This window comes from Sebastes fasciatus, chromosome 10, assembly GCF_043250625.1.
Source record: "Sebastes fasciatus isolate fSebFas1 chromosome 10, fSebFas1.pri, whole genome shotgun sequence".
Taxonomy (NCBI): Eukaryota; Metazoa; Chordata; class Actinopteri; order Perciformes; family Sebastidae; genus Sebastes; species Sebastes fasciatus.
Genome location: NC_133804.1, coordinates 8,932,049 through 8,957,141, shown reverse-complemented (window position 1 = coordinate 8,957,141; position 25,093 = coordinate 8,932,049). Strand labels below are relative to the sequence as shown.

At 41.5% G+C, this 25,093-nt stretch overlaps 2 protein-coding genes across 2 annotated transcripts; one reads left to right on the top strand and one right to left on the bottom strand.

The window, feature by feature from the left end:
• The first annotated feature begins 918 nt into the window (after positions 1 to 918).
• Positions 919 to 3,533, top strand: cxxc5b (CXXC finger protein 5b). Its single transcript, XM_074647916.1, has 2 exons — positions 919 to 1,060; positions 1,931 to 3,533. The coding sequence occupies exon 2, from the start codon at positions 2,115 to 2,117 to the stop codon at positions 3,003 to 3,005; it is 891 nt and encodes a 296-aa protein (XP_074504017.1). The 5' UTR covers positions 919 to 1,060; positions 1,931 to 2,114; the 3' UTR covers positions 3,006 to 3,533.
• A 7,965-nt stretch (positions 3,534 to 11,498) lies between these two features.
• On the bottom strand, positions 11,499 to 24,888 carry LOC141775012 (uncharacterized). The gene is made up of 6 exons (XM_074647915.1): positions 24,689 to 24,888; positions 21,474 to 21,936; positions 16,955 to 17,072; positions 14,955 to 15,066; positions 14,651 to 14,861; positions 11,499 to 13,179 (listed from the first exon to the last, which is right to left on the bottom strand). The coding sequence occupies exons 2-6, from the start codon at positions 21,652 to 21,654 to the stop codon at positions 13,016 to 13,018; spliced, it is 786 nt and encodes a 261-aa protein (XP_074504016.1). The 5' UTR covers positions 21,655 to 21,936; positions 24,689 to 24,888; the 3' UTR covers positions 11,499 to 13,015.
• Between the last annotated feature and the right edge of the window lie 205 nt (positions 24,889 to 25,093).

Genomic DNA, 25,093 nt, shown 5'->3' with positions numbered 1-25,093 from the left:
AAATATAATGAAGTAAATAAAAATTAATACTAATAAAAAATAAGTATATAAAAAAAATAATTTAATTAAGTCACAAACATAAAACAAAGTTGTTGTTTTTTTATATATTTACTGTATTGTTATTGTTGATATTATATATATCTTGTCCTAATTGTTCGTTATCACTATTATATAGTCTTTATATTAATCTAGTCTCTAGGTGGAGGCTTCAGATAAGCCCAGTGTTTTTTTTGCCTCTTCCTGCACTGTATATTATTCATTTTTTTTAATGTTGTATAGTCTTAAATTGTGAAAAACAAATAAACAAAACAAACAATAAACAAAGTACAGCACACATTCCTAAAAGACAGTTTATTGTTATGCAGCCTAATATATATTGCTATAATAAATAATATCCACATCCTAATAAAAAAAAGCATTTGATTATATGTTGATGTATTTATATTAACACTATTTTATATATTCATGTTAAATATGTAGGGTACCTCTGATATGTATTATTAAATAAGGATAATAAGTGTTCCATACATTTATATTAACACTATTTTATATATTAGTGTTAAATATGTAGGGTACCTCTGATATGTATTATTAAATAAGGATAATAGGTGTTCCATACATTTATATTAACACTATTTTATATATTAGTGTTAGTATTAGTCTAATATGTATTATTAAATAAGGATAATATGTGGTCCTTGGTAGTATAACGCCCATTAATAACCCATTAGGATGAGAGGTGATGCATGTTAATGCATAGTTTAATGTGCCATCCTCTAGTATGTGTCCTGCCAGCTGTCCCTGTGTGTTGACGTGTTCCTGTGGACACATATCGTGGGGTCTTTCAGACTGACCACGGTCTCAGGCTGCAGACACAGAGTCCACTTCGCATTTTGAGCGACGCCCCCAAATTCCGTGCAGAGTGTTTGCAGACCCTCCGGGACGGAGAGGTGGAGGAGGAATCGGCAGCTCCGCCGTCCATATACACTACAATCAACCACGCCATTAGTTCATGACTTCATCACATGTTTGACAGCAGACTCCGAGCCCTATTTGAAAGGTAAGCGGACACGTCTTTAACCCACACTTCCTGTTGATTTGCCCTGTTTGGTGTTTTTTTGTCGCGCCGTTCTGCCGCTTCGCTCTGCCGTGTCGCAGCGACCACTCGGACTGTGGTCAGCGCGTCGTGGCGTCGGTCGAGCACCGTCTTTCTTAGGTAACCTTAACGACGGAGAAACGATCGATTACTGCTCCCAATCGACCCGTAAAAGCGTTCCCACTGTTGTCCTGCAACAACATCCACGTCCCGGGTTTAAAATCCCCCGAGTAGATTGGCTACAAAACGTGTCCATGGAGGAACATTAGCCTGGTCTTTTTTTATCCACAGCAACCGCATCGTTGCGCACCTCGCTCCTCGTCGTCGATACCAGACAAAAGACAGCCTGTTTTTTTTTTTTACGGTCCTCTATTTGGTCTTTTCTCCGCGGAGCTTAAAGCTTTTGGCTGGCACACATAACAGCAGTCGTCAAAATGTATTTGAAAAGCGCGCTCCACATTTGACCTGCGCATATGCGCATATCTTTGCATATTGTTGTCGCTCTGTTATTGATTGCATTGATATACCGTGAAATTCTTAAAGGGATACTGCCTCCTGTATGCGGAAATCATGTGCAAAGCCATGCACTGTCTCATACATGCCTCTGATCAGCTCTATTCAAGCACTTTATTTCTAAATCTATATACATATATAATGTTTTTTTTTCTCTCTTTAAGACACAGATTCTCCACACTCTCTCTTGACAGTGTTTTAGAGGCTCCGGGCTGAGAAATATCTCCCAGTCTCATCTCCTCTGTTTACTCTCTTTCTGTATTCGTCCCTCCAACATTTCTATTCTTAACCTTCCTCTCTTCATCCCCCATTCATTTGTAGCTCTCCAGGACTCTGAGGCTGCTGCAGAGAATGGGAATAGGGACACAGGCCAAGGCTTGCCATTTTGGCTGAAGTAACAGCAGGACGGTTGTCAACCCTCGCATCGGCTTCAATCCCCTTCTCCCTCACCTCTCCTCCCACACACACACACAAGGACAGACACCCCCCACACACAGCCACTGCTATGTCCACTGCCGTAGACATCGCTGGCCCTTCCTCCCCAGATCAGGCCCACAGCAGCGCTAAAATCCCCAATGAGCCACTGAGACCCAGCCTTAAGCGCTCCAACCACCCCTACAGCCTCTCACATTACATCTCCACCCCGTCCTCCTCTCCTGCCGTGGACGTCAAAAGCCTGATCCAGCCCTCCCCGGCCCAGCAGCGGGCCGTACAGCCCTCGCACGCTAAGCCCCGCCGGGCCCCCTCCTGGCCCGACATGTGGGAGTCACCCAGCGGGCTCCACCTGGCCCACGCCGCCGAGCTGCTGATGCGCGCCGGGCTGCTGGCTCTGACCCCCGCCGCCACAGAGCAGGCCGGCCTGGGCGCGCAGAGCAGCCAGCCGGCCAAAAGGGAGGCCGCGGAGGCGAAGGGGGACGGGGAGGGAGGTGTATCCGGACCCGAGGAGGAGGAAGAGGACTCCTCTGGATGCGGCACTGACTTCCAACCCTTCCTGGGCGCCTGGTTCCCCTTCAGTCCCGCTCTGTTTCCGCTAACGGGCTTCCAGATGGGGGGAGGCCACTGGAGGAGCGCGGCCATGGGAGCCGAGGGCATCGAGGGGCTGGTGGCCGAGGGCTACTCTCCCAGCTCTCTGGGCGGGGGTAGCGGCGGGAGGAGGAAGAGGAAGAGGTGCGGGGAGTGCGTACCTTGTCGGCGTCAGACGAACTGCGAACAGTGCAGCAGCTGCCGCAATCGCAAGAGGGGACACCAGATCTGTAAATACAGGAAGTGCGAGGAGCTGAAGAGGAAGCCGGGAGGTCCCGGGTTCGAGAGCAGAGTGTCTGGGTTTGATCTTAGGGGCTCCGACTTTACTTTGGGTCTGGCACAGGAGAGAAGCAACGGCGCCTTGGATGGATAGTAACGTACGCGGTGGCAGCATTTGTCAGAGGATCCCGGTTGGATGATTGTTGAGGAGCTGCAGTTAATAAAAACACACAGGACACCATGTTAAGACTCTCGGACTGTGGTTCAAAAGATCTCCAGATCTGGCGTCTAATGAGGAATGCAGCTCCCGTTTTAAGAATGTCCACACTCGTTCCCATCCTTTCTTTTGACAATCAGTGAATCGGAGAGGAGAGAAAGAAGGATACCAATGTGTGTCAATATTTAGATGACGACAAAAAAATGCTGTAAATAGACTGTAAATATCTGGAAAACATTATGTCTTTTTTTACATCCCTTTCCAGTTTGGATGTATTGTGTTTCAACATAAAAAAAAAAAGGAGCCAAATGTTTTGTTTCTAACGGGGGAGTTTTGTTTCTGTTGTTCTGACGTCACTGCATCAGTAAGAAATGAATGAGTTCAGCCTAGGCTAAATTATTTCATGTGCAACTTGTACTGTATAGCTCTGTTTGCCCTTTTGAAATAAAAGAAATTGGCCATGTGTACTTGTCTACAGGCTGGGTTTATACTATCTGTGTGTGTGTGTGTGTGCTCATATTTAATTGGGTGTATATGTTTGTTAGCCACCGTGTTCCTGCTTGTACACACGTGTGTTCATGTGTGTGTGAGGTTGTGTGGATTATGAGTCACCTAATGGTGTGGCTGAGAGCCTTATCGCAACCCCACAGACACACACACTAAACACACCTACACGCCGCCTTGGCAAGTCCGGCGCAACACACCTAACCTGACATGCACACACAATCACAAAACCACGCTGATGCAATTTCCCTTTTTTATTCACAAGTGTGGATCATATATAGACACACACACACACACACACACACACACATACACATTATAAACAAAACACACAGCCAGCTGGACTGACTGACTGAGGCTACAGGGTGGGTTTTTGCTTGTTGCCGTAACGATGGCTGATGTGATAAGACCTTCTTCCTCGGCGCCACACTCCAGGGGACCGCAGGGAAGACGTAACCATGGCAACGGCCGGCCCGAGGTGTCACGCTATAATTGGGCCACGGCTGCACTTCCTGTGTGCCTTCAGTCAGGGGGATCGCAGAGGGACTGTGTGTGTGTGTGTGTGTGTGCATCTGTGGGGGGTGTGGGGGTTGTGTGTGTCTGTGTATGCATGTGTGTGTGTGTGTGTGTGTGTGTGTGTGTGTGTGTGTTTGTCAGGCAGGGAGCGAGAGAGAGAGAGAGAGGGAGAGAGAAAGCGCAGCACGCCAGCCAACGCAGGACACTGCCAACTCATGGAGAAAAGCAGTGAGCTCCAACATCATGCTATTGCAAGCGCTCCCACTGAATGAGGAACACAGTCTTTTAGTTAAAGTCCACAGTCTAGTGTTTCTTCATCTCCCAGACAAAGGGGGAATTTCAAATTCTTGGATCTGCAGCTTTTTTTTTCTCCCTCTCTCCCTCTCTCTCTCTCTCTCTTCGGTGCCTTTCTAGTGATTTGGAGCTTAATCCCCCCTCCCTGTTCTCGTCACGCATGCACACACACACACACACACACACACACACACACACACACACACACACACGCACACACACACCGGAAATCTGTGTCACCCGCTGCCCAGCAGGTCCAGTGACTCCCTGAACGCCTGCAGTCTGGCTCCACTGGCCTGCAAGATGGCAGGAGAGAAAGGGAGGAGGAGGAGGGGGGGTAGAAGGAGGGATTGAACGGAGGACAGAGAAGAGGAGGAGGGGGGGGGGGGTTGAGAGAGAGAGTTGGGGGAGTGGGGGAAGGAGGAGGAGGAAGGGGGGGGGGGGGGGTGGAAAGCGGATCTAGGGAGAGGGTGAAGGGGGGGGGGAGACGTGGTGAAGGGCAGAGAGGGGGGTAAAAGAGAGAGAGTGGGTGAAACTGGGAGAGATGAAAAGCAGGCCACAGGGGGAGAGAAAAGAGAGAGATATGCAAGGGAGGAGGACGGGGAGATGGACAGCAGGGGATGAAGATAGCGTGGGCCAGACAAAGAGAGGAGGAGAGATGAGTGCGAGATCCGAGCGCGGTGATGGAGGCCGAGCGAAACGCAGAGAGACAGAGACGGCAGAGAGACGGGGGTTAATGACGGATGCATTGTCCAGATAGCCGGTGTGTGCCGTCACAGACCCCTGTGGAGCTTACATATGTTAGCACCAGCGGCCCTGCCCACTCTGGAGGAAAAACTCCTCTCACACACACACACACACACACACACACACTGCGGTGTGGAGCAACCTGCCAGCCCAAGGCAACCTGCGCTGGAGCTGGGCGGACCCTCACTCACGAGCCAGACCTTTGAAATTTTGGCCACTGCGTCTGCTTGGAGACACTGTGTCTCATTGTGGATTTTTTTCGGCCTCCATTGGCCGTATCCCCAGTGTTAGAAAATGTGTAACAGCTTTGCAGAAACAGCATCTTTCTGAGATCATTCCTCATTACGCCTCTGTTATCCATTTGTGTTCACTTTTATACACATGGGAAACACTCCCAAAGCAGAAACACAATGGTTTCTTACATCCTTGAAAAGCTCAGGCTCATCTGCCCTCAGGTTATATTTTGGTGACACTAGGGGTCAAAGGGGACTCTTGACCTTTGACCCTTAAAGCTGTCTAAGGTGGATTCAGAATAGAGTGACTTCTATAAACAGCAGCGTCTACTTCCGCTTTGTGTTTATGAAAAGCAAGCACAAATACTTTTAAATTGATTAAAAGTGTAACTTACATATTTCAGTCCTTGTGAAATTAAAAAGGCTTTTCTATCAGTCTAGTAAGTACAAGGTACAAAAATACATTTGGCTCTCAAAACATTCTGACATTTTGATCCTCAGGCGGGCTCACAGGCTGCTCGTTTCTGAGGTAATGTGTACACAAAATGCTGTTAATCTTTAGCCGGCTGCTGATTTAAAAAAGGCAAGGTGGTTCCAGGAAGTTCTGCAGCGCATGTTGATAAAGTCTGCCTGCAGTGATATTTCACCATGGCTTCTTTTCACGGCAACTCACGATGTGGAATTTTCATTTCATTTCATTTTTATTTGAAAAGGGACAATGTACATTAATCAATCATGCTAACACATGTAATGAGTATTGAGCTAAAGAAGATGCTTGCAGAGTTTAATAAGCATGATTCCCACCTTTTAATCAGAGCAGCACATTAGCGCCAGAGCTGTAATGTCAGTAACATGAGGTCTTTAACTTTGAATTTGATGGTAGTGCATATGGATTTAAGTGTTCAAGTAAATTATTAATGATAATCAATGATATTGAATTGCAGCAATTACAATATCGATTTGCCTGATAATCTCTATTATTATTGAGGAAAGCATTGATATAGCATTTTAAGATAAGATAAGATAAGATAAGATAAGATGAACCTTTATTAATCCCCGGAGGGAAAATCCGGTGTCAAAGCAGCAACATAAGCAAACAGAGTGAAACACAGGAGAGGTACAGGTATGCAAAAATGATAAAAACAATAAATAGAGATATAAAAGATACAGAGTGAATGGAGGAACATAGTGTGTAAAGTCTGTCAATAAAAAAATGTAGTATGTACAATAAATAAATGTAATATGTACATATGTGCAGTCTATAAAGTGGTATAAGGGGTGTATAGTGTAAAGCAAGTGTAAAGTTTGCCAGTGGTTAGAAGTCCTTTATAGTGTAAATTAAGTGTAGGCCTAAGTGTATTTTCACAATATTTATATCATTTTAGAATCAAATTTAGGATACTAAATCTATCTAATATATATTTTTTTTCATTTAATCTCTTCTGATCCCTATACAGCTACTAAATGTTTCAAATTGGGATCAACCCAATCCCATTTCAATGTATAACTGTGTTGTTTTAAGTAAACATGCTAGCATTGTTAGCTGTCCCAGTGGTGCTTTGAGCTAAATGCTAATGTGAGTATGCTAACATACTCACAATGGCAATGCTAATGTGAGGATGCTAAGCAGGTACAATGTTTACCATGTAAACCATCTTAGTTTAGAGTGTAAGCAAGCTAATTAGGGCTGTCAATCGATTTAAATATTGAATCACTATTAATCGCATGATTGTCCACAATTAATTGCGATTAATCACAAATTAATTGCACATTTTTTATCTGTTCAAAATGTTCCTTAAAAGGAGATTTGTCAAGTATTTAATACTGTTATCAACATGGGAGTGGGTTAATATGCTGCTTTATTCAAATGTGTGTATATATTCATTATTGGAAATCAATTAACAACACAAAACAATGACAAATATTGTCCAGAAATCCTCACAGGTACTGCATTTAGCATAAAACATATGCTCAAATCATAACATTGCAAACTCAAGCCATAAAGTGGGCTTGTCTGTAAAGGGGAGACTTGTTGGTACCTATAAAACCCATTTTCTTTCAACTATCTTGAGGTCAGAAGTCAAGGGACCCCTTTGAAAATGGCCATGCCAGGTTTTCCTCGCCAAAATTTAGCGTAAGTTTGGAATGTTATTTAGTCTCCTTTGTGACAAGCTAGTATGACATGGTTGGTACCGATGGATTCCTCAAGTTTTCTAAATGATACCAATATCTTCACTCTAGCTTTAAAACTGAGCCCGCTACAACCTCCGAAAGATCGATTGCGTTAATGTGTTAAAGAAATTAGTGCCGTTAAACCAAGTCTGCATTACAAACTGAGAGCATGGGTTTTAAAAGAGCTGGGCATTTACCAGAACAGCGGGGGCCTGTCAGAAGATGCTATTAATTGCCCTCTGGGAATTGTAGGATTCAGTGTTTTTGGAGCTTGACCCATACTAGGGACTACAAATCAGGATATCTCAGCCTCTGCCTCGATTTTGACTGTTTTTCTACACGTAATCTGTCTTTCACAAGCACCCACTTTATGGAGGTACTTTAGTAAATCCCTTAAAGTTATTGGTTAAGGTTTGGGTTGGTCGAGCTTTTCTTTTCCTTTCTGTAAAAAGAATGGTTATAGCTAAACAATGTGCAAATAAAAAAAAAAAAACATGAGGTATTTTTTGTGAAAATAAGTATTACTTTTCTGTGAAATTAGGCTGTAAGACTCTTAAATGTTTGGAAATATGAGAGGGTTTATTGTTTTAAATTTTATCAATTTGTCAGTGTACACTATTATAACCTATTATTTAAATTGTTATTAATGTTCAGAAGTTACACATTTGCTCAATTTGAGAGAGAAAACACAGTACACTTGGTAACCAAACACACAACACCTGACTGAATTTAATGCTCACATTAACGACGCTTTACTTAGCTGTTTATCTTACTTCATCCTGAAATTTTACACGTTAATTCACATTCACACACAACAATGAATTTACAAATAAGAATACTGTTGCCCTTTAGTGCCAGATCTAATGACATCACTACTGAGGTGTTGTTATTCATTAAGTACAGAGCTGTTAACTGACTGTCTGATCTCCTGACTCATTATGTCTCTTCACCATTCAGAAAATGAGATAAGCTATGTTTTATTGGTCTCAGACGTACAGTATCTAATCCTTCTTGTTATAATCTTTGTAGTTTACTATCATACAGCCGCTTAGTCAACACACGAAGAGCACAAACACAACTGCCTCTCGTGTCCTAAATTCACCTTTCAGGCCGGACAGAATATAAACAGGAGCACCAGTCGACTCTTAACACCGTCAGTAAATAGAAACGCTGTGAGTCAACGGCATGCACTTTCTTATGGGACAAAGATGACCGGGCTCCTACAATGCTTTGCTGGGAAACCCAACACTCTCCTACTATATATAGCGGGGCTTTTCACACTGTGCATGACTGCTCGTGTCAAGTCACATGATTCGAGAAATATGGGTGGACACACACACACACACACACACACATGTACGCTCCTCACTCGCACACACACACACACATGTACGCTCCTCACTCGCACACAGAAGCTCGAACACAGAGTCCGAGGGTGTGGAGATGGTGAGGGAATGAGAAGTTTTATTGAGTTGGCTCTGACGTGTTGTTTCCCGTGACCTGACTCCCATTTGCTCTGTCTCCCCGAGCGTCTCGCCCTCTGTCTCGGTCCAAACCACATGCTAATCAGCTTTCTGTGCTCTCTGTTTGATCTCCGATGGGCTGTTTTCTGACGCATCCCGCTGAATAGATAATCATTGTGCAAGTGACCACCATCAGCAACTCCTCTGTGTCTTCCCCTATCAGCAACTCCCCATGCTGAATGCACGCTATAACCATATGAACAGACTCAACTGTGTTAAAGACAAGAAAAGATCTAATCAGTCTTTTAGTTGCATTAAAGAGGACCTATTATGCTTTTTTCGCTTTCCTTTAGTATGTAGTTTTCTGTGCATGTTAAAGGTCTGCAAAGTTACAAAGCCCAAAGTCAACACCAAAGGGAGTTACTCTCCCCCGCAGAAACACTGCTCCTGAACTGCCTTAAATGCCTTGCTTGAAGTCCCGCCTTTTTCTTCCGTAACATGGTGATGTCACCAAGTAACACATTTGCATAATACCTGCCTAGCGGCTAGTTTGGAACGCCCTCAAACAAAGCAGAGCGGAGCTGGAGTGGAGACCAAAGAGACAACAGAATGGGCCAGCTGACCAATCAGAGCAGGCTGGGCTTTTCAGGAGGGGGAGGGGGTGGGTATGAGAAAAGTACAGTGTTTTTTTGACATTAAAGCATGAAAACATGTTCTAGTAGAAACCCAAAATTCAAGTATGCACCTGAAAATGAGCATAATAGGTCCTCTTTAATTTGTTATTTTTCACACCAACAACCAAACCAAACCAAAGACATAGACACTCATTAGGCAAATACACAATATAAATAGAAATAGAAGGTAAAATACAACAGTCAAAGTGTCAGCAGGAGCAGTGTTTTAGCAGGGAATTAGTGACCAAGTAAAGGGAATTTGCGACCCAATAGTTAGGCAGTAACTAAAGCTCAAACACTCCAAACCTTAAAAATTAAGTGCTGCTACATCTCTCATGGTAAGACGTGCTCTTACAAGAAGGATTTAGCATTTTTCTGCAGTTTCTTGTGTCTGATGTCCCCTTAGCAGTGCAGCCTGTAGATATTTGTCCAGGGACCTTTTCCATTCTTTTAGGTCTGTACTCTGGGACACTAGAATCGAAATGAAACAATAACCACGGGGCTAAAGTGCTGACTCAAAGCTGTAGGAGTGTGTGAGCATAGGAGCTCTTTTTATAGGAGCTCTTTTTTAGCTCTTTCTCCCTCCAGTTTTATGACAATGCAAGACAGTCATTCCAAACATGGCAGTTTTTAAGAGCCAAAAAGTGCAATTTTCTTGCCTAGCCAAGTCTGTCACCTGACCATGCCCAGCCTGTCCCCTGACTCAGTCCAACTAATCATGTGTTTCACTAACTGAAGGGGAAAAGGCCCCGAAACAAGCAGGAAGCGAGGATGGTAACAATGGAAGTGTCTGTTCTGTTGATGTCTGTGTGTCGTAGACTTCACACAGTGACTGAATGTTATGGATAACAAACATTAATTATGATGTTTGACTAAGAAATCTCATCAAAATCTCCACTTACTTGGTTTCCAGGGCTATCAGCCACATAGCTGTTGTTTCAGTTGTCATGGACATGGTTTAGTTGTTATCGTGTGACATCAGTATGGATTTTCGGTCACATGATAGCGGTTGTGAGATGTGGCTGATAGCTCTGGAAAAAAACAAGTAAGTGGATCTCGGACAAGAATGTTTTGTCTAACTGCTATTTCCAAGGTCAAGAATTAACCTACGAGGTCAATTAACTAGTATAATTGTATTAAAGTTGATCTTAAAGGTTCTCTATAGAGGATTCAGAGCATTAATATAGCAGCAAACACCTATTCTCTATGTAAAGATATAGAGGAGTAATGTCTACCTGAGCAGAGTATTAAGTCACTATCCCTCTGTGTGTGTTGTAATTCGAGCTTCCTCGTGCTTTGTTGACATCGTCGGGCCGGCCGAACGTGCCTTTTATTGCATGTTTGTGCATGTGAGTGTGCACCACTGGCTAGCTAACGGCTGCTGCTCTGCACTGCTCTCATACGGCGGTTACAGCTGATTACGCCATCTTGACCGACGGTGCCACCACAGAGACGTAGCATGCAAACTCCAGTTCCTCCCCTCAGGTTAACACTGTTAGCTCTGTCAGCAGTGTTGCTGTTGTTTTAACTGTTAGCGCTGTTAGCACCATTAGCTACAAGCCACCAGTTCAGGTCGCCATGTTGGCAGCCGTGCGGAGGCAATAGAAATGCTCCCAATCTAGCATTTAGCACCTTTAACTAACTATACATTTATTAAAGTTGATCTTAATATGTCAAAATACTTTTAGTCCACTAAAATTGCAGCACTTTATATAACAGGAGTCTACAGCCATGCTTTGAGCTAAATGCTAACATCAGCATGCTAACATGCTCACAATGAAACTGCTTACATTTTGATGTTTAGCAGATGTAACTTTTACCATGGTCACCATCATAGTTCAGCAAGTTGGAATGCTAATATTTGCTAATCAGCAAATTAACATAAAGTACAGCTGAGGCTAATGGGAATGTCATAAGTTATTTGGCCATGAATCAAAATATTGGACCACATGTTGGCGCTAGAGTAAAAGTCAGGGGATCATCAAAGTAAGGAAGGATCATCCTCTGGGTAACATGAATGTCAGAGTTTCATGGTAATCCATCCAATAGTAGTTGAGATATCTCAGTCTGGACCAAAGTATAAATATAATAGATAATAAAAAGAGCTACAATTCCTTAGTTCCTGTGAATGTAAACACCCTCACTTTTAAGATACGAGTCAGCTATTTAACCTCATAGTTATTGTTTCTTATTAAATCCAAATCCAAAATCCAAGCCAGAATACTGCACTGATTCCCCACAATCTTGGTAGATTGTTGTTGTAGTTGTGACGCCATTCGGCTATAGGCCTATCCTGTTCACTCATTCACATAAGAAAGACACTCCTTGTGTAGAAAGCAGACTGTTAAACGGGTGGTTCAAGAGTCAAGAGACACATATCAGTTATTGGTTATCCAATAACTGTAAAGTTGGTGGTTCTATTTCCTCCTTACCGCATGTTGGAGTGTCCCAAACTGCTCCTGATGAGCCAGTCATCAGTGAATGTGTGTGTGTGTGTGTGTGTGTGTGTGTGTGTGTGTGTGTGTGTGTGTGTGTGTGTGTGTGTGTGTGTTCCAAGGAAAACCACCATCAAGATAAAGGCACTAGATAGTTATAGTCTGTTTATTATTTACAAGTCCTTTTATTTTAAACCCCTCCACCATTGTGATTGATATACCGGATGAAGATGTTGTCAGGTGAAAGTCAGTGGTGTTAAAAGAGTACAATGACAGAAGTTACAAGGATTACGTATAAAACAGTTTAAAGCTTTTGAACAGCACAAAAGGACTTTTATCAAATGCATGTTTCCGTTCCCAAAAACCTCTGCTTATAACTTCTGAATAATAAAACTTAATTAACACTTATTTATAAAGTACACCACAGTGTTTTTCTACCTGTAGTCAATAGTCTGTGTGTGTGTGTGTGTGTGTGTGTGTGTGTGTGTGTGTGTGTGTGTGTGTGTGTGTGTGTGTGTGTGTGTGTGTGTGTGTGTGTGTGCCTCTGGACATCTCTTTCTGTGTCTGCCTGTGTACCACACTAACTATGTGAGCGTATTTGAACTCGGCAACATCAAAGCTGCTTCGTTTTCTCATTCAGGTTGACTTCGGTTGAAAAGCTTTCAAGTCTTTCTCTCACTCCACCCCTTCAGACGTTTCTCTGTCTGCAGGTCGCTTCGTGAATGGAGGCCTAACAAAGTGTATCTCAGTTCAGCGCTCAGGTTCAAGTAAGGATCCTTTTCTTCCAGTGAATGTGGCCTCGGCCTGGTCCATCAGTGTCTAACTGAGTCATTATTTTCTCAGCACAGCAGGCTCTGCCTCTGTGGGGTTACAGCGTCATCTCCTTGCAGGCTGCACACACCTTCAGTCTTAGTAAGCCAATGCTGTGCTTCTTTTCTGCAGGTGAGCAGGTTTGGCGGGTAGAGGAGGTTTGGTGTAGGCAGACGTGCTGCAAGGATCACCTGCGAAGGCCTTCCTGAGCTGCGCCACGCGGCCTCCACAGTCGGACCTTTTCTCTTCACGACACACGATATCTGAGGAGGGGAGAGAGGAGCAATGTGAGTTTGCAAAATCGGAATATATTAAAACACCAACAGTTTTATTCAGGATCAGTGTTCCCTTTGAGCTGAAAGTCAAATCATTTACTCTATTCAGCATTAAAGAGGACCTATTATGCTTTCCTTTAGTGTGTTGTATAGATTTTTGTGCATTTAAAAGGTCTGTTCACGCCAAAGGGAGTTCCTCTCCCCCACAGAAACACTGCTCCTGAACTGCCTAAAACGCCTCGCTTGAAGTCCCGCCTTTTCTTCTGTAACGTGGTGATGTCACCAAGTAACACATTTGCATAATACCTGCCTAGCGGCTAGTTTGGCACTCACTCAAACAAAGCTAGTTAGAGCGGAGCTGGAGCGGAGTCTGAAGAATTTGGTCCGGTTGACCAATCACAATAGAGTGGGCCAGCTGACCAATCAGAGCAGACTGGCCGGGGCAGGAGCTCAAAGCGCTTTCAGACGGAGGGTGAAAAGAGGTGCTGCAGCGCAACCGGTATGATAAAAACAAAGCGTTTTTTGAACGTTAACGCATGTAAACATGTTTCTAGTAGAAACCCAAAATACAAGTATGCACCTGAAAATGAACATAATAGGTCCTCTTTAACATTATGTTCTCACTAGCGAAGAAAAACACACCCCCTTTTAAGCTTCATAGCAATGCATTTTTCAGATAATCCAATGAGTTTTTAAAGGGTTTATTTAGCTGAAAAACCTTCAAACCATGAAGAACATTTAATCTTTCCCTGACAAATAAACTGAAAATAGAGATACAGGGCTTTCATTGGACCACAACAAGCAAGCTAGTAGATCATGTTTCTGACAAATTACACATGATGCAAGCAGTATTGATAAGTAACTAAGTAAGTACATTTACTATTATTGTACTGTACTTAAGGGCAGTTCTTAAACTTTACTTGGGTTTTTCCATTGTTTGCTACATTATGCTCCATTACATTTATTGACAGTTTATTAGTTTCTTAATAAACAAAACATACACGCAGTTTATCAAATATGATTAAACTCTTAGAGTATATAACATAGTTAAACACCTTGATCAGCAACAACATTAAATTATGTTTAAATGTAAATGTATTAGTGACAATAATCCAATAATAAAATATATATTATAACACTGTGAAAGGGGCTAATCTGCATAAAGGCTATATTTACTATTGTTGGTATATATACCTTTTATTTTAGTTGTATTCATTGCATACTTTTCCTCTTCATCCATTCTTCATTGCTAACCTTATCTTGTCATTTCTTTTGATATGTAAATGCTTTTGCTGTTACAATATTTGGGGTTTTATACAGAACCTTTACTTGTTATGGCCTATATTTACAGTGTGGTAGTACTTCTACCTTTACGTATACTTAATCACAGTCACTAAGTGACTTGGAACACATGAATCAGGTTTCTCTCCACCTCTTCCCTCAACTCTTGTCTTGTTACCTCTGTCCCTCTCTGTGTTTGACAGCTGGGCTTTGAGCGGCGGTCGGTTGTCATGGCCACTAAAAGGGGTCCTGTGAGGACTCCAGTCGCCGAAGTTGTCCGAGCTGTTGCCTGACTCACTGTCGCTGTCCTCGGCGGGGTCCTTGAGGTCGTCGTCAGCACTGCAGGAGTCCTCCTCCGACCACTGGTCGTGCGGTGAAGCTGGGTCACGCTGAATATAAGTGGGACACAATTTGACAGTGAGACTCTGATACACTGTTTACCCTCCATAACCTCAAACCCACATCCAAGCACATGAACTCACGCTAACATCTGTGAGGGACAGCTGGATGTCTTCTTTAAAGCCCAGCCGCTGGGCCTCTCTTCCTGGCAGCAAGTCCACTGTCTGGATGCCATTCATACTATCACCGTGGACTCTGGAAGACAAAGATGTCCATTTTTAGGCTCGCAGACAGCCGTCCTAACCTTTGAATCAATCCTCCAGTTAGTCATATGGCAAATAACTTCTATAATCCAATTAGGATGAGGAGACGGCGAGCTGAAACTCTTTGGTTATCAAAGTCAATCAGAGTTATGTCATATGTTGAAGGGACTAAAGGCTTTATTAAGGTGGTTGTTCTCATGTGTGGGTGAGCTTTCACTCCATCACTCAAAAAAATAAGGCTCTTATGAAAAATACTTTTATGTAACGTTAAAACTAAACTAAAGAAAACCTAACAAACAGACACAGTTTTGCAAATTCTACGTTGTTGCTTCCATCAAATCTTATGGAAACATCTTATAAACCACATGAATGATGCTATCATCATGTGATGGGTGGACATGGTGGAGGTGATGAATCTAATTATCTGTCTGATGTTTTATGCTTTTTGTGAAACAAGCAGAAGTCCCTCATTTTTTTACGTTCATTAAAAAAATCTGCTACAGTTTGTTCTCTTCAGCCCACTGCTGCAAAACTAAGTGGCTCCATGTTGCTTCTATAGTAGACGGGCTTCTTGTATACAGACATTACTGGGTGCGTGCGCATTCAGGAGGCACAACCGCTTTGGCAACCGTTGTAATCAACGTAGATTTTGCATTGTTTGTACATTCTTGTTGACTATACTAGATCCCTGCAGTGTCTGACCACCAGATAAACCATTTTCATATGATGTATTAGTATGAGATTTGTTTATTATTATCACCTATTATGAAATGGGTAACGTTAGATCAGACAGTGTGATTTGTAACATTATGACATACCGGAGTGAGCGTTCCCCCGCCTACAACAGTGTAGAGCCGAAACAAAGTCTTGCGTCACTTTTAAGTTTTAAAGTATAGTCGCTAATTAGGCCTATTTGTTAATATTTCCTTAGAGTGTGGGTCGATCACCCTGTTGTTGATCAGTTCATATTTATCGATCTGTGCAGCATGACAGCTCCCCATGACCAGCTGCTGCTTTGCTAGCGCTGTGTGACTAGAACGCTTTTGCCCATCAGGCCTGGATCCATAATCTCCTTCTGGTTTTAGCAAAGACATGTGAATATTAAACATTTTCAATCCATCTTTTTTACTGCACAACAACTCCTTGTCATCTGGCTCTGGAGCTTTCTGCCCCCTAGCTGCACGCGCATCTCTGTGATGACGTTGCACAGAAACCGTGTATGACGTTATAAATGTGATTTTATTTTGAAAGGATAACACCGGTAGTAGAACCTGTTACATTACATCATTAAGGCGGGTGCTTTTATTTTGAACTGGTGATTCCGGTAAGAAGTAAACAGATGCTCTGTAAACCTAAACATGCCTGTCGTACAGTTTTATTGTTTAGCACCTGGCTGACAAGGTTGCACAAAGTTTGTCAATGTTTCGTCTCTTGCTTGATAAGAAGTGACTTAACAATGTACTTTCATAGTTAAAAAGAGTTAAAAGCTGGCTCTACCTGCCAGGTGTGTATTCTGCGAGCTGCATTTCATGTGTCATTAAATGTTTAAAGGGGGACTAATAATGTAATTTAAAGTTAAATATGCTTATCTGTAGCACTCTATCACAGCTTGCCATTTGTATAAAGTTAAAAATGGGAATATTTTATTTTGTTTGTGTTCTCCGTAGCTCTTACAATGTATGTACAGTATATAGTTTTTGGAGTAAATACATGTTGTGATCCACTAGTTGGAGAGTTGGACCATCATTCGGCCGGAGATGCCACAGTCTGCTTTTACACCTCCTCATCACTTTCAGGTCAGTGACAAAGAAGCCAAAATGAGTCAATCGGTGATACCATGTGAATTATTTAAAGGTGTGTGTTTGTGTTTGTGTGTCTACCTGTTGTTCATGAGGCTCTGGAGGAGTTTGGAGGACCTGAGCTCGTCCACCTCTCCAAACACGCTGACACTCACGTCTCCGTCCCGACCCAGCAGCCACTTCACGTGTTTAAGGTCAGCTGGAGGGACAGGAAAAAACAAAATGGGTAAGCTTTACTGTCTTTCAGCAAGTCCATCTCATAAAGTGTCATTCTGGCTTTTATCCAGAAGGTGGTGCTGTCCTATAAGTAGAGAGATTGGGAATCCTCACACAACAGCAATGTACTTTATCTCAGTGTTAACACTGTTCTCCATTTGAGCTCTCTCTTTTACATATTTTTTTTCTCTTTTTCTGTATTTCCATTGGAGTGCATTAATTGTGTCTCACTGCAAAACACCATTCTTATACTGAATATTGATAAATCACGTTTAAATGATGTGGAATTATACAAAAGGAAAGAAAAAATAGTTAATAACAGTGGCCTCATTCCTGTTTGCGAGCAGGCAGGGCTACATGAAACTGACCTGGGGGCAGTTTAACAGGAAGTTCAAACATCTTGTTTACACACTGCATTGATTTGAGACTGTTTCACTCTGTCATAATTATAATTCATTGTAAATTAATAATTACTTCCTGCAATGACGCGTTAACACACATTTGTTTTAACACCACTAATTTCTTTAACCCATTGACGCAGCTTGCGATTTTTAGGTTTAGCGGGCTCAGTTTTAAAGCTGGCATCACATGAAACTAGAAAACCTAACTCAATGGTACCAACCATGTCATAAAATAACGCTCCAAACTTGAGCTAAATTTTGGTGAGGAAAAACTGTCATGAGTCATGGCCATTTTCAAAGGGGTCCCTTGACCTCTGACCTCAAGATATGTGAATGAAAATGGGTTCTATAGGTACCCACGAATCTCCTCTTTACAGACATGCCCACTTTAAGATAATCACGTGCATGTTTGGGGCAAGTCATAGTCAAGTCAGCACACTGACACACTGACAGCTGTTGTTGCCTGTTGGGCTGCAGTTTGTCAAGTTATGATTTGAGCATATTTTTATGCTAAATGCAGTACCTGTGAGGGTTTCTGGACAATATTTGTCATTGTTTTGTGTTGTTAATTCATTTCCAATAATAAATATATACATACATTTGCATAAAGCAAGCATATTTTCCCACTCCCATGTTGATAAGAGTATTACATATTTGACAAATGTCCCTTTAAGGTACATTTTGAACAGATAAAAAATGTGTGATTAATTTGCAATTTATGGTGATTAACTATGGACAATCATGCCATTATTCACGATTAAATATTTGAATTGACAGTCCTATAAATAAACGTATGTAATATTCAATGTGCTGTGTCTTTTTTGTTAGCTAATCTTCACTTCATGATAAACAGGAATAAAGTCCAATCATTTATCCATTACATAAACACTCACAGGGTATTTTTAGTTGTTAACTCATCATGACACAGAAGGTAGAAACAAACCCCAGTCCCCGACAGGTGATAACAGGTGTTTTCCATGACATCTGATAAAGGTGAAACACCTGCCATGACATCACTGATTGGGGCGTGGCTTAAAAGTTCAAATGCTCGGAGAGCTGTAGAGCAGCATGTTTCTGCCAGTTGGAATTCAATGCAGATTTACCCTTTAAAAGACACAGCAGGCTCATCGAACAGACAATGTAGGAGTCTATAGACGTAATCAGCTTCTAACAGTGAAGTGACTGTCCAGATTTCTTAGAGGCCAGCTAACAAAGGCAGCTCTGTTTCTCTTCATATTTAAGGGAATGACTTGTGTTTGTGTACAGTCACCCAGAACATAAGGCTACATTGTGTAGACGTCTCAGTCAGATGTCACCTGACTATAGACAATTTGTGACATAAGTCACAGTCTGACTGTGCAACACACCTTTATGTCCACGCACTGATTTCCCGTAGAGAAGTGAGGTGTCTCTTTGTCACTACCACGCCCACACATGAACCAGAAATGCAGCACATAACAAAGTCATGTTTTATTTATGTGACATTTATTAGGCCCTGCATGCACAGGTAGTGATTGTCTTTCCCGACAACGACGCAGTCGACAAAGAATGAAAGACGCCCGACATACTGGATTGTATGTTGAGTAACAAAAACACGCAGACAACACACACTCGGCCGCCTCTCAGGTGACATGGCACAGATTGGGTAAACAAAGAAGGTAACTCAATATGCCATTTAAAGCGTGGCGACGCCCCAAACCGCAGGGCTTACTCAATCGTATTCAGCTTTCAGCCCAGGGAACAATTCGACCGGTGGTGATAGAAGCTGTCTGTCACACAGTAGAACCAGTGGAGCTGATATATATCGGGTCTCAGTGAGTCAGAGAAACACCCTTAAATGGAGTAAGGGTGAGTGAAATGAGTACGATTGAAAAGTAGAGCAAAGGGACACATGTTGGGCTACTGACAGAGCGATGAAACGACTCTGGACTATGTTACGTTGTTTGTAATTTAAACACATTACTCAGATTGGTAACATGAGAGGGTGTTACTACACAGCTTGTGTGTCGTGCACTCAGAGTTTAGACGATGTCTGGTCATTAATTAGTTGTGAAAGGGATTGAATGTACAATTTGACTAAATCAAAAATACATGTCACCTGTAATAAACTATAATAAATGAGTGAGTGTGTTTGCAGCTTTCAGAGATGGAAGCCAGCGCTAGACAATATGAAAAAAATTAATAATAGTAATAGTAATTCTTGAGAGTTTTAATAATACTGAGGTCATAAATCTAAATCCCCCCCAGCCGTATCACACCTCCAGAAGACATTTGTGACTAGCAACCACAATCTGTGGGAATTTCAGATTTCAAATTAAAATTTTACATTGTATCAATTTATTTCACTATCAGATTATATTTCCTGCAAATCTGATTTCCCTTAATGCTGTTTCATAGTCTCCACACTACCAGGGTGTAATTCTCAGGGGGAGAGAAAATTTATTTGCCGTCGAAAAACAATAAAATTTAAAGATCTTTAATCTAGAAATGTTTGAATAAATGTTAGCTACAGCCCTGAGACTTATCATACTAGAGGGCAACAAAAAAAAAGATTAAAGCAATAGTTCAACATTTTTGGAAATATTCTTATATCAATATCACTACCTGTATGAAGCTACAACTAGCAGCTGGTTAGCTTAGCTTATCATAAAGACTGTAAACGGGGGGAAAAGGCGAGTCTGTTTCTGTTGCAGAGACTCCAGGAAGTCACTGCACCAACACAAGACATAGGCCCGTCAAAATACCCCGGTAAAACTGCAATTTATCGTTTTTACACTTCAGTTTTTGTACGTATTAAATTAACAAGATAAAACAGGTGAATTAGTGAGCTTTAGAGGTGCTTGTAGGTACATTTTGTTACCCTCAAACAGAGCTATGCTAGCTGTTTCCGGTGTTTATGTTAAAGCTAAACTAACCCGCTACAGGGTGTAACCTTAGGCTATATTTAACAGACAGATATCAGAGTGGCATTAATCTTCTAATCTAATCTAATCTAATCTTATCTCAACAACGAAACAAAGGAGCGTATTTCCCAACAATTGCTTTAAAGGTGACAGATTTGATGTGTTATCTTATCTATTGTATTTTGTCTAAATCAATAGTAGCAGCAGCACTGTGACTAAACATATTAGAAGGCAAAAAAAGATTAAAGCAACAGTTCAACATTTTTGGAAATACATTTATATCAATATCATGTCACTATCTGTGCATTAAGTATTAAGCTACAGCCAACAGGTTAGCTTAGCTTAGCATAAAGACTTGAAACGGGGGAAAAAGCTAGCCCGTCTCTGTCGCAAAGACTCCAGGAAGTCACTACGCCCACGCAAAGGTGCAACACAGCCTTCAGATAACCCCGGTCCAACTGCAATTTATCATTTTTAGACTTCAGTTTTTGTACGGATTAAATTAACAAGATAAAACATGTTCATTTGTGAGCTTTAGAGGTGGATTTTTGTGTTTTGTGTTTTTTTAAGGTGTAACCTTATATTTAACAGACAGATATGAGAGAGGTATTAAACTTCTAATCTGATCTCAGTAAGAAAGCAAAGAAACATATATTTCCCAACAATTACTTTAAAGGTGACAGATTTTACGTAATATCTTATTAGCATGTTGAAGAAATGTCTGATTCAAGAGACAGATAATTGTAAGTGTACTGCAGTCTGTAATTTTTTGTCAGTACATAATTGTCAAACTAGTTGTGATAATAGACTGTATAAAATAGGTTGTGACATCTGTTTTACTGCGAAGAAATGAGACCATGTTAGAGACCTTCTGTCACTTACTTACTGTTACTGTTGATCAAAATCAAGACCACATTTCCCAGAAGCCCTGTTCCTTCCTGCTACTTTACTCAGTGATTTCCTCTTCTGCTTAACTGTGAATCATACTCATACTGTTGTGTAATGGAATGAGACGTATGTGTTTTCTCTATGTACTGGTACTTCCCACCAGTGTAACCAGTACAACAAAGCCAGTGTTACCTTTCTTGGGCCTGTTGCTGTCGTAGTCTCTTCCTTCCCTCTCCTCCGTCTCCTCCCGTACTCTCCAGCGGCGTACCTGCTCCTCTCTCATCTTCAAGAAGAGGATCCTCTTCTGCTCCTCGCTGAGGGCCTGCAGCACCTCGGGCTCCACCCACATGTCCTCAAGGATTTTAGCCAGCATCGTGCCTCTCTCTCCCGGGTGTCACAGACGACAGTCAGCCCCTCTGTGTCTCTCCGTCCAGTGGGTCGTGTTTCAGCGGTGGGGTATGATCAGCTCCTTCTTCCTGTCCCAGAGTCAGGTTCCCTTTTCTTTGAAGGATGTGGGATCAGGTACGGTCCAACTGCTGGAGGTCACTGGAGTGTTCTTTGTCAAGTGCTCTTCCTCTGTGCTGTAGGAGGAGTGTGTCGGCCTCTCTGGAGGTGAAGGCACAGTGTGTCCGGATCGACTGAGCTCTGAAGGTTGCTGTTGTGGTTTTCACACACACACACACAGAGAGAGAGAGAGAGAGAGAGGGAAAGAGAGGGAGGGAGAGAGAGAGAGATTATATCTACTGTATTGTTTAGTTCCCCACCATTCAATCCTGTTCTGGCTGGCACAACACAATAGTCCCGAAGCAAATAAGCCACAATACCAGATGTAGTGTGTGTGTGTGTGTGTGTGTGTGTGTGTGTTGGTGCATGTGTGCATGCAGTGTTTACTCTGCATACAGTAGGCAGCGAGAATGCCTCTGTGCTTTCAAATATTGAAAGGCAAACAAGGGCAGGTTCAGTATGTCAACACACAAACACACACAATCACACACACGCACACACACACATACAGGGCGTTAATGACTGCATGCTATCTGGGGGTAACAGACACAGATAGATAGAGAGCAAAAGACAGCTACAGTTCACTTGAATTATTGCATTAACAGTAGTTCTCTCTCAATTTAATTCAATTCAGTTCAGTAGGCTTTAACGGAATGACATTTGACATGTGTTGCCAAAGCACGATTACTATTATGAAAGACAATTAATGAAATTAACAAGAAAATAAAGTGAATAACAATATTAGTTAATAGAGTAAAATAGATAATGAAATAAGTAAATAAAAAATATATATATTATATTTTATTTCATTATCTATTTTACTATAATATATATATAATTAATGAATTATATTTCAATATATAAATTATAAACTTACATGTACTTATATATAAACTTATAATACCTAAATATAAATTTCTATATGTATGTACTGTATATATATATATAAAAAAATAAATAAAAACTAGAATATATATATATATTCTAGTTTTTTTTTAGTTTTTTATTATTTACTTATTTCATTTTCATCTATTCATCTATTTTATTCTATTAACTAATATAGTTATTCAGTTTTTTTCTTGTTAATTTGTAGTAATCAAGTTAGTATTGGTACAACTCCAATGGGATTTAACTTTAACTTTGGCCTACTTTAATCTACTGATAATAACATAAAGAGATGTTAATAGTAGGGATAATACAATATATCTAATATTCTATGGCTTAAATAACAAAAGAAAATCTTCTGATGATAAAATAAAGATAGTAAGGATAATACAGCACAGTATATCTAATATTCTACAAGCAGCCATTAATCTTACTTTCTCTCTCTCACACACCACTCTTATTGTTTGTAGCACCTTATCAACCCATGTGACACAGATAGACATCAGCACTTATTTATAACTCAATCAGGAAGTCCTCAAAAGTAAAAATCCCAGAGAGCAACCTTCAAACTATGAGTAAACACACAGTGTACGGGCAGCCTCCACCCTGTACACACTCACTTTTGAAAGATGTGACACGGCGAGTTGCTGAGCGAGAGCCAATAGGGTTTGTGTTTGTGATAAGAGTTCACCAATCTGTGCTTGAGGGCGGTCCAGTATTACCGTAAATCAGTAGAGGCTGACAATGAAATCTCACCCTTTCAGTTAGTGTTTCAGGTGTGGCAGATGTTGCACCATAGAATTACAGTAAACCTCACCCTAGACTTGAATAATTCTCTGGTTTCAGCCTGAACTGAGCAGTAAAACAATCATATTCAACAGCTGATGCTTTTAGTAAAACTTGCTTTTAGCCAAACTTTAAGCTTGCTGTAGTTTCATTTCACTCGTGTAGGCATATATAGACAGCTTCATTGCATTATTAGTCTTAGATCCATGAGCTAACGATTAATTGATTAGTTGTCAACTATTAAATTAATCGCCAACTATTTTTTGACTCTTTCAGTAATTTTTTTTAAGAAAATAAAGTCAAAATTCTCTGATTCCAGCTTCTTAAATGTGAATATCTTCTGGTTTCTTTACTCCTCTATGACAGTAAGCTGAATATCTTTGAGTTGTGGACAAAACAAGACATTTGAGGACGTCATCTTGGGCTTTGGGAAACACTGATTGATTCATGGACCCAACAACTAATCGATTAATCAAGAGAACAATCGACAATGTAAATAACCGTTAGTTCAAGCCCTAATCCGTTCATTCATCAACTCTGTACAGCACTTCTCAAATCTCTTTCAACTCTGTTTTTCTGAGTGATCTGTGTTCTTGCTCATTGTCTATGGGGTGTGTTTTCATTCATTCTTTCACAATGTAGAAGCCCTTTAGGATTAAGAGCAATGCAAATAAACTGGACCTGACTTGATGATTTACTACCAAACAGCCCACTCAGTGGCAAATTGCTCAGTTTTTCTATAAAATAATCACACCTCTGAGCACCTACATAATAGCTCCTACAATGAACTGTATTTGAACATGGCAGCACAACAGAAATATTCAAATCAAGAAATAAACATGCCAGACTATTCACAGACAATAACATCCCACACAGACACTTCAGAGAGAGAAATCCCCAAAGTGAGAATATAGTGGATCGACATCCACATGCTCTACTCTGTTATTCAAATATAAAGGCATCCAGGTCTGGCTCTACGCCAGCCTGCAAATAGGTCCGTGGTTTTGCTTCTGCAGAGAAAAGACAGAGAGGCAGGGAGAGGTATGTGCACGGCATACTGAGAGAAAAGTTTGAAAAGTCCCTCAGTGTGAGAAAACACTGGGCATTTCACAGCAGCATAGGAGAGTGTGAGAGATAAATGAACTCAGACGGGCCGTAGAATGGCAAACACAACAGAGACGGCCAGAGAAAGAAAGAAAGAAAGAGTAGAGAAGAGTGGAAAGTGGACTTACTCAGTGGCTGCCAGTCGGTTGCATCTCCCAACGCTGGGCTGAGTTTAAGCGCCTCTGTGCTGTGAGCGTGGTGTGATGATGTGTGTGTGACGTGTGAGAGTGTGAGAGTGTGAGAGTGTGCCTTTGTGTGTGTGTGGGATCAGAGCAGTCGTCAGCAGCAGTGGTATGCAGGCTCAGCACTGCTCTGCTGCATTTGTACTGAAAAGGAGTGGGACGGACTGACATACCAGCAATTCATCTGGCTTTATCTCCTCCCTCTTTCACTTTCTTCTCCCTTATCTCTTTTTTCACTCCTACATTATGAAGAAATGAAATAACAGTTGGTTAAACCTGCAGTAGGCAGATTTTCTTTGGCATCATTGGGCAAAAATCCAATGACAGAGTGCTGCAGGGATGTGGTATTTT

What these genes read in the sequence shown, in the direction of transcription:
- cxxc5b (XM_074647916.1), top strand. Translation starts at nt 2,115, where the DNA reads ATGTCCACTGCCGTAGACATCGCTGGCCCTTCCTCCCCAGATCAGGCC.
- LOC141775012 (XM_074647915.1), bottom strand. Translation starts at nt 21,654, where the DNA reads ATGCTGGCTAAAATCCTTGAGGACATGTGGGTGGAGCCCGAGGTGCTG. An exon ending in CAGAGCCTCATGAACAACAG is followed by an intron (nt 15,067 to 16,954) that starts GTAGACACACAA and finishes TTTGTCTTCCAG; the next exon opens with AGTCCACGGTGATAGTATGA. An exon ending in AAACACAGAGAGGGACAGAG is followed by an intron (nt 13,180 to 14,650) that starts GTAACAAGACAA and finishes TCCCCTCCTCAG; the next exon opens with ATATCGTGTGTCGTGAAGAG.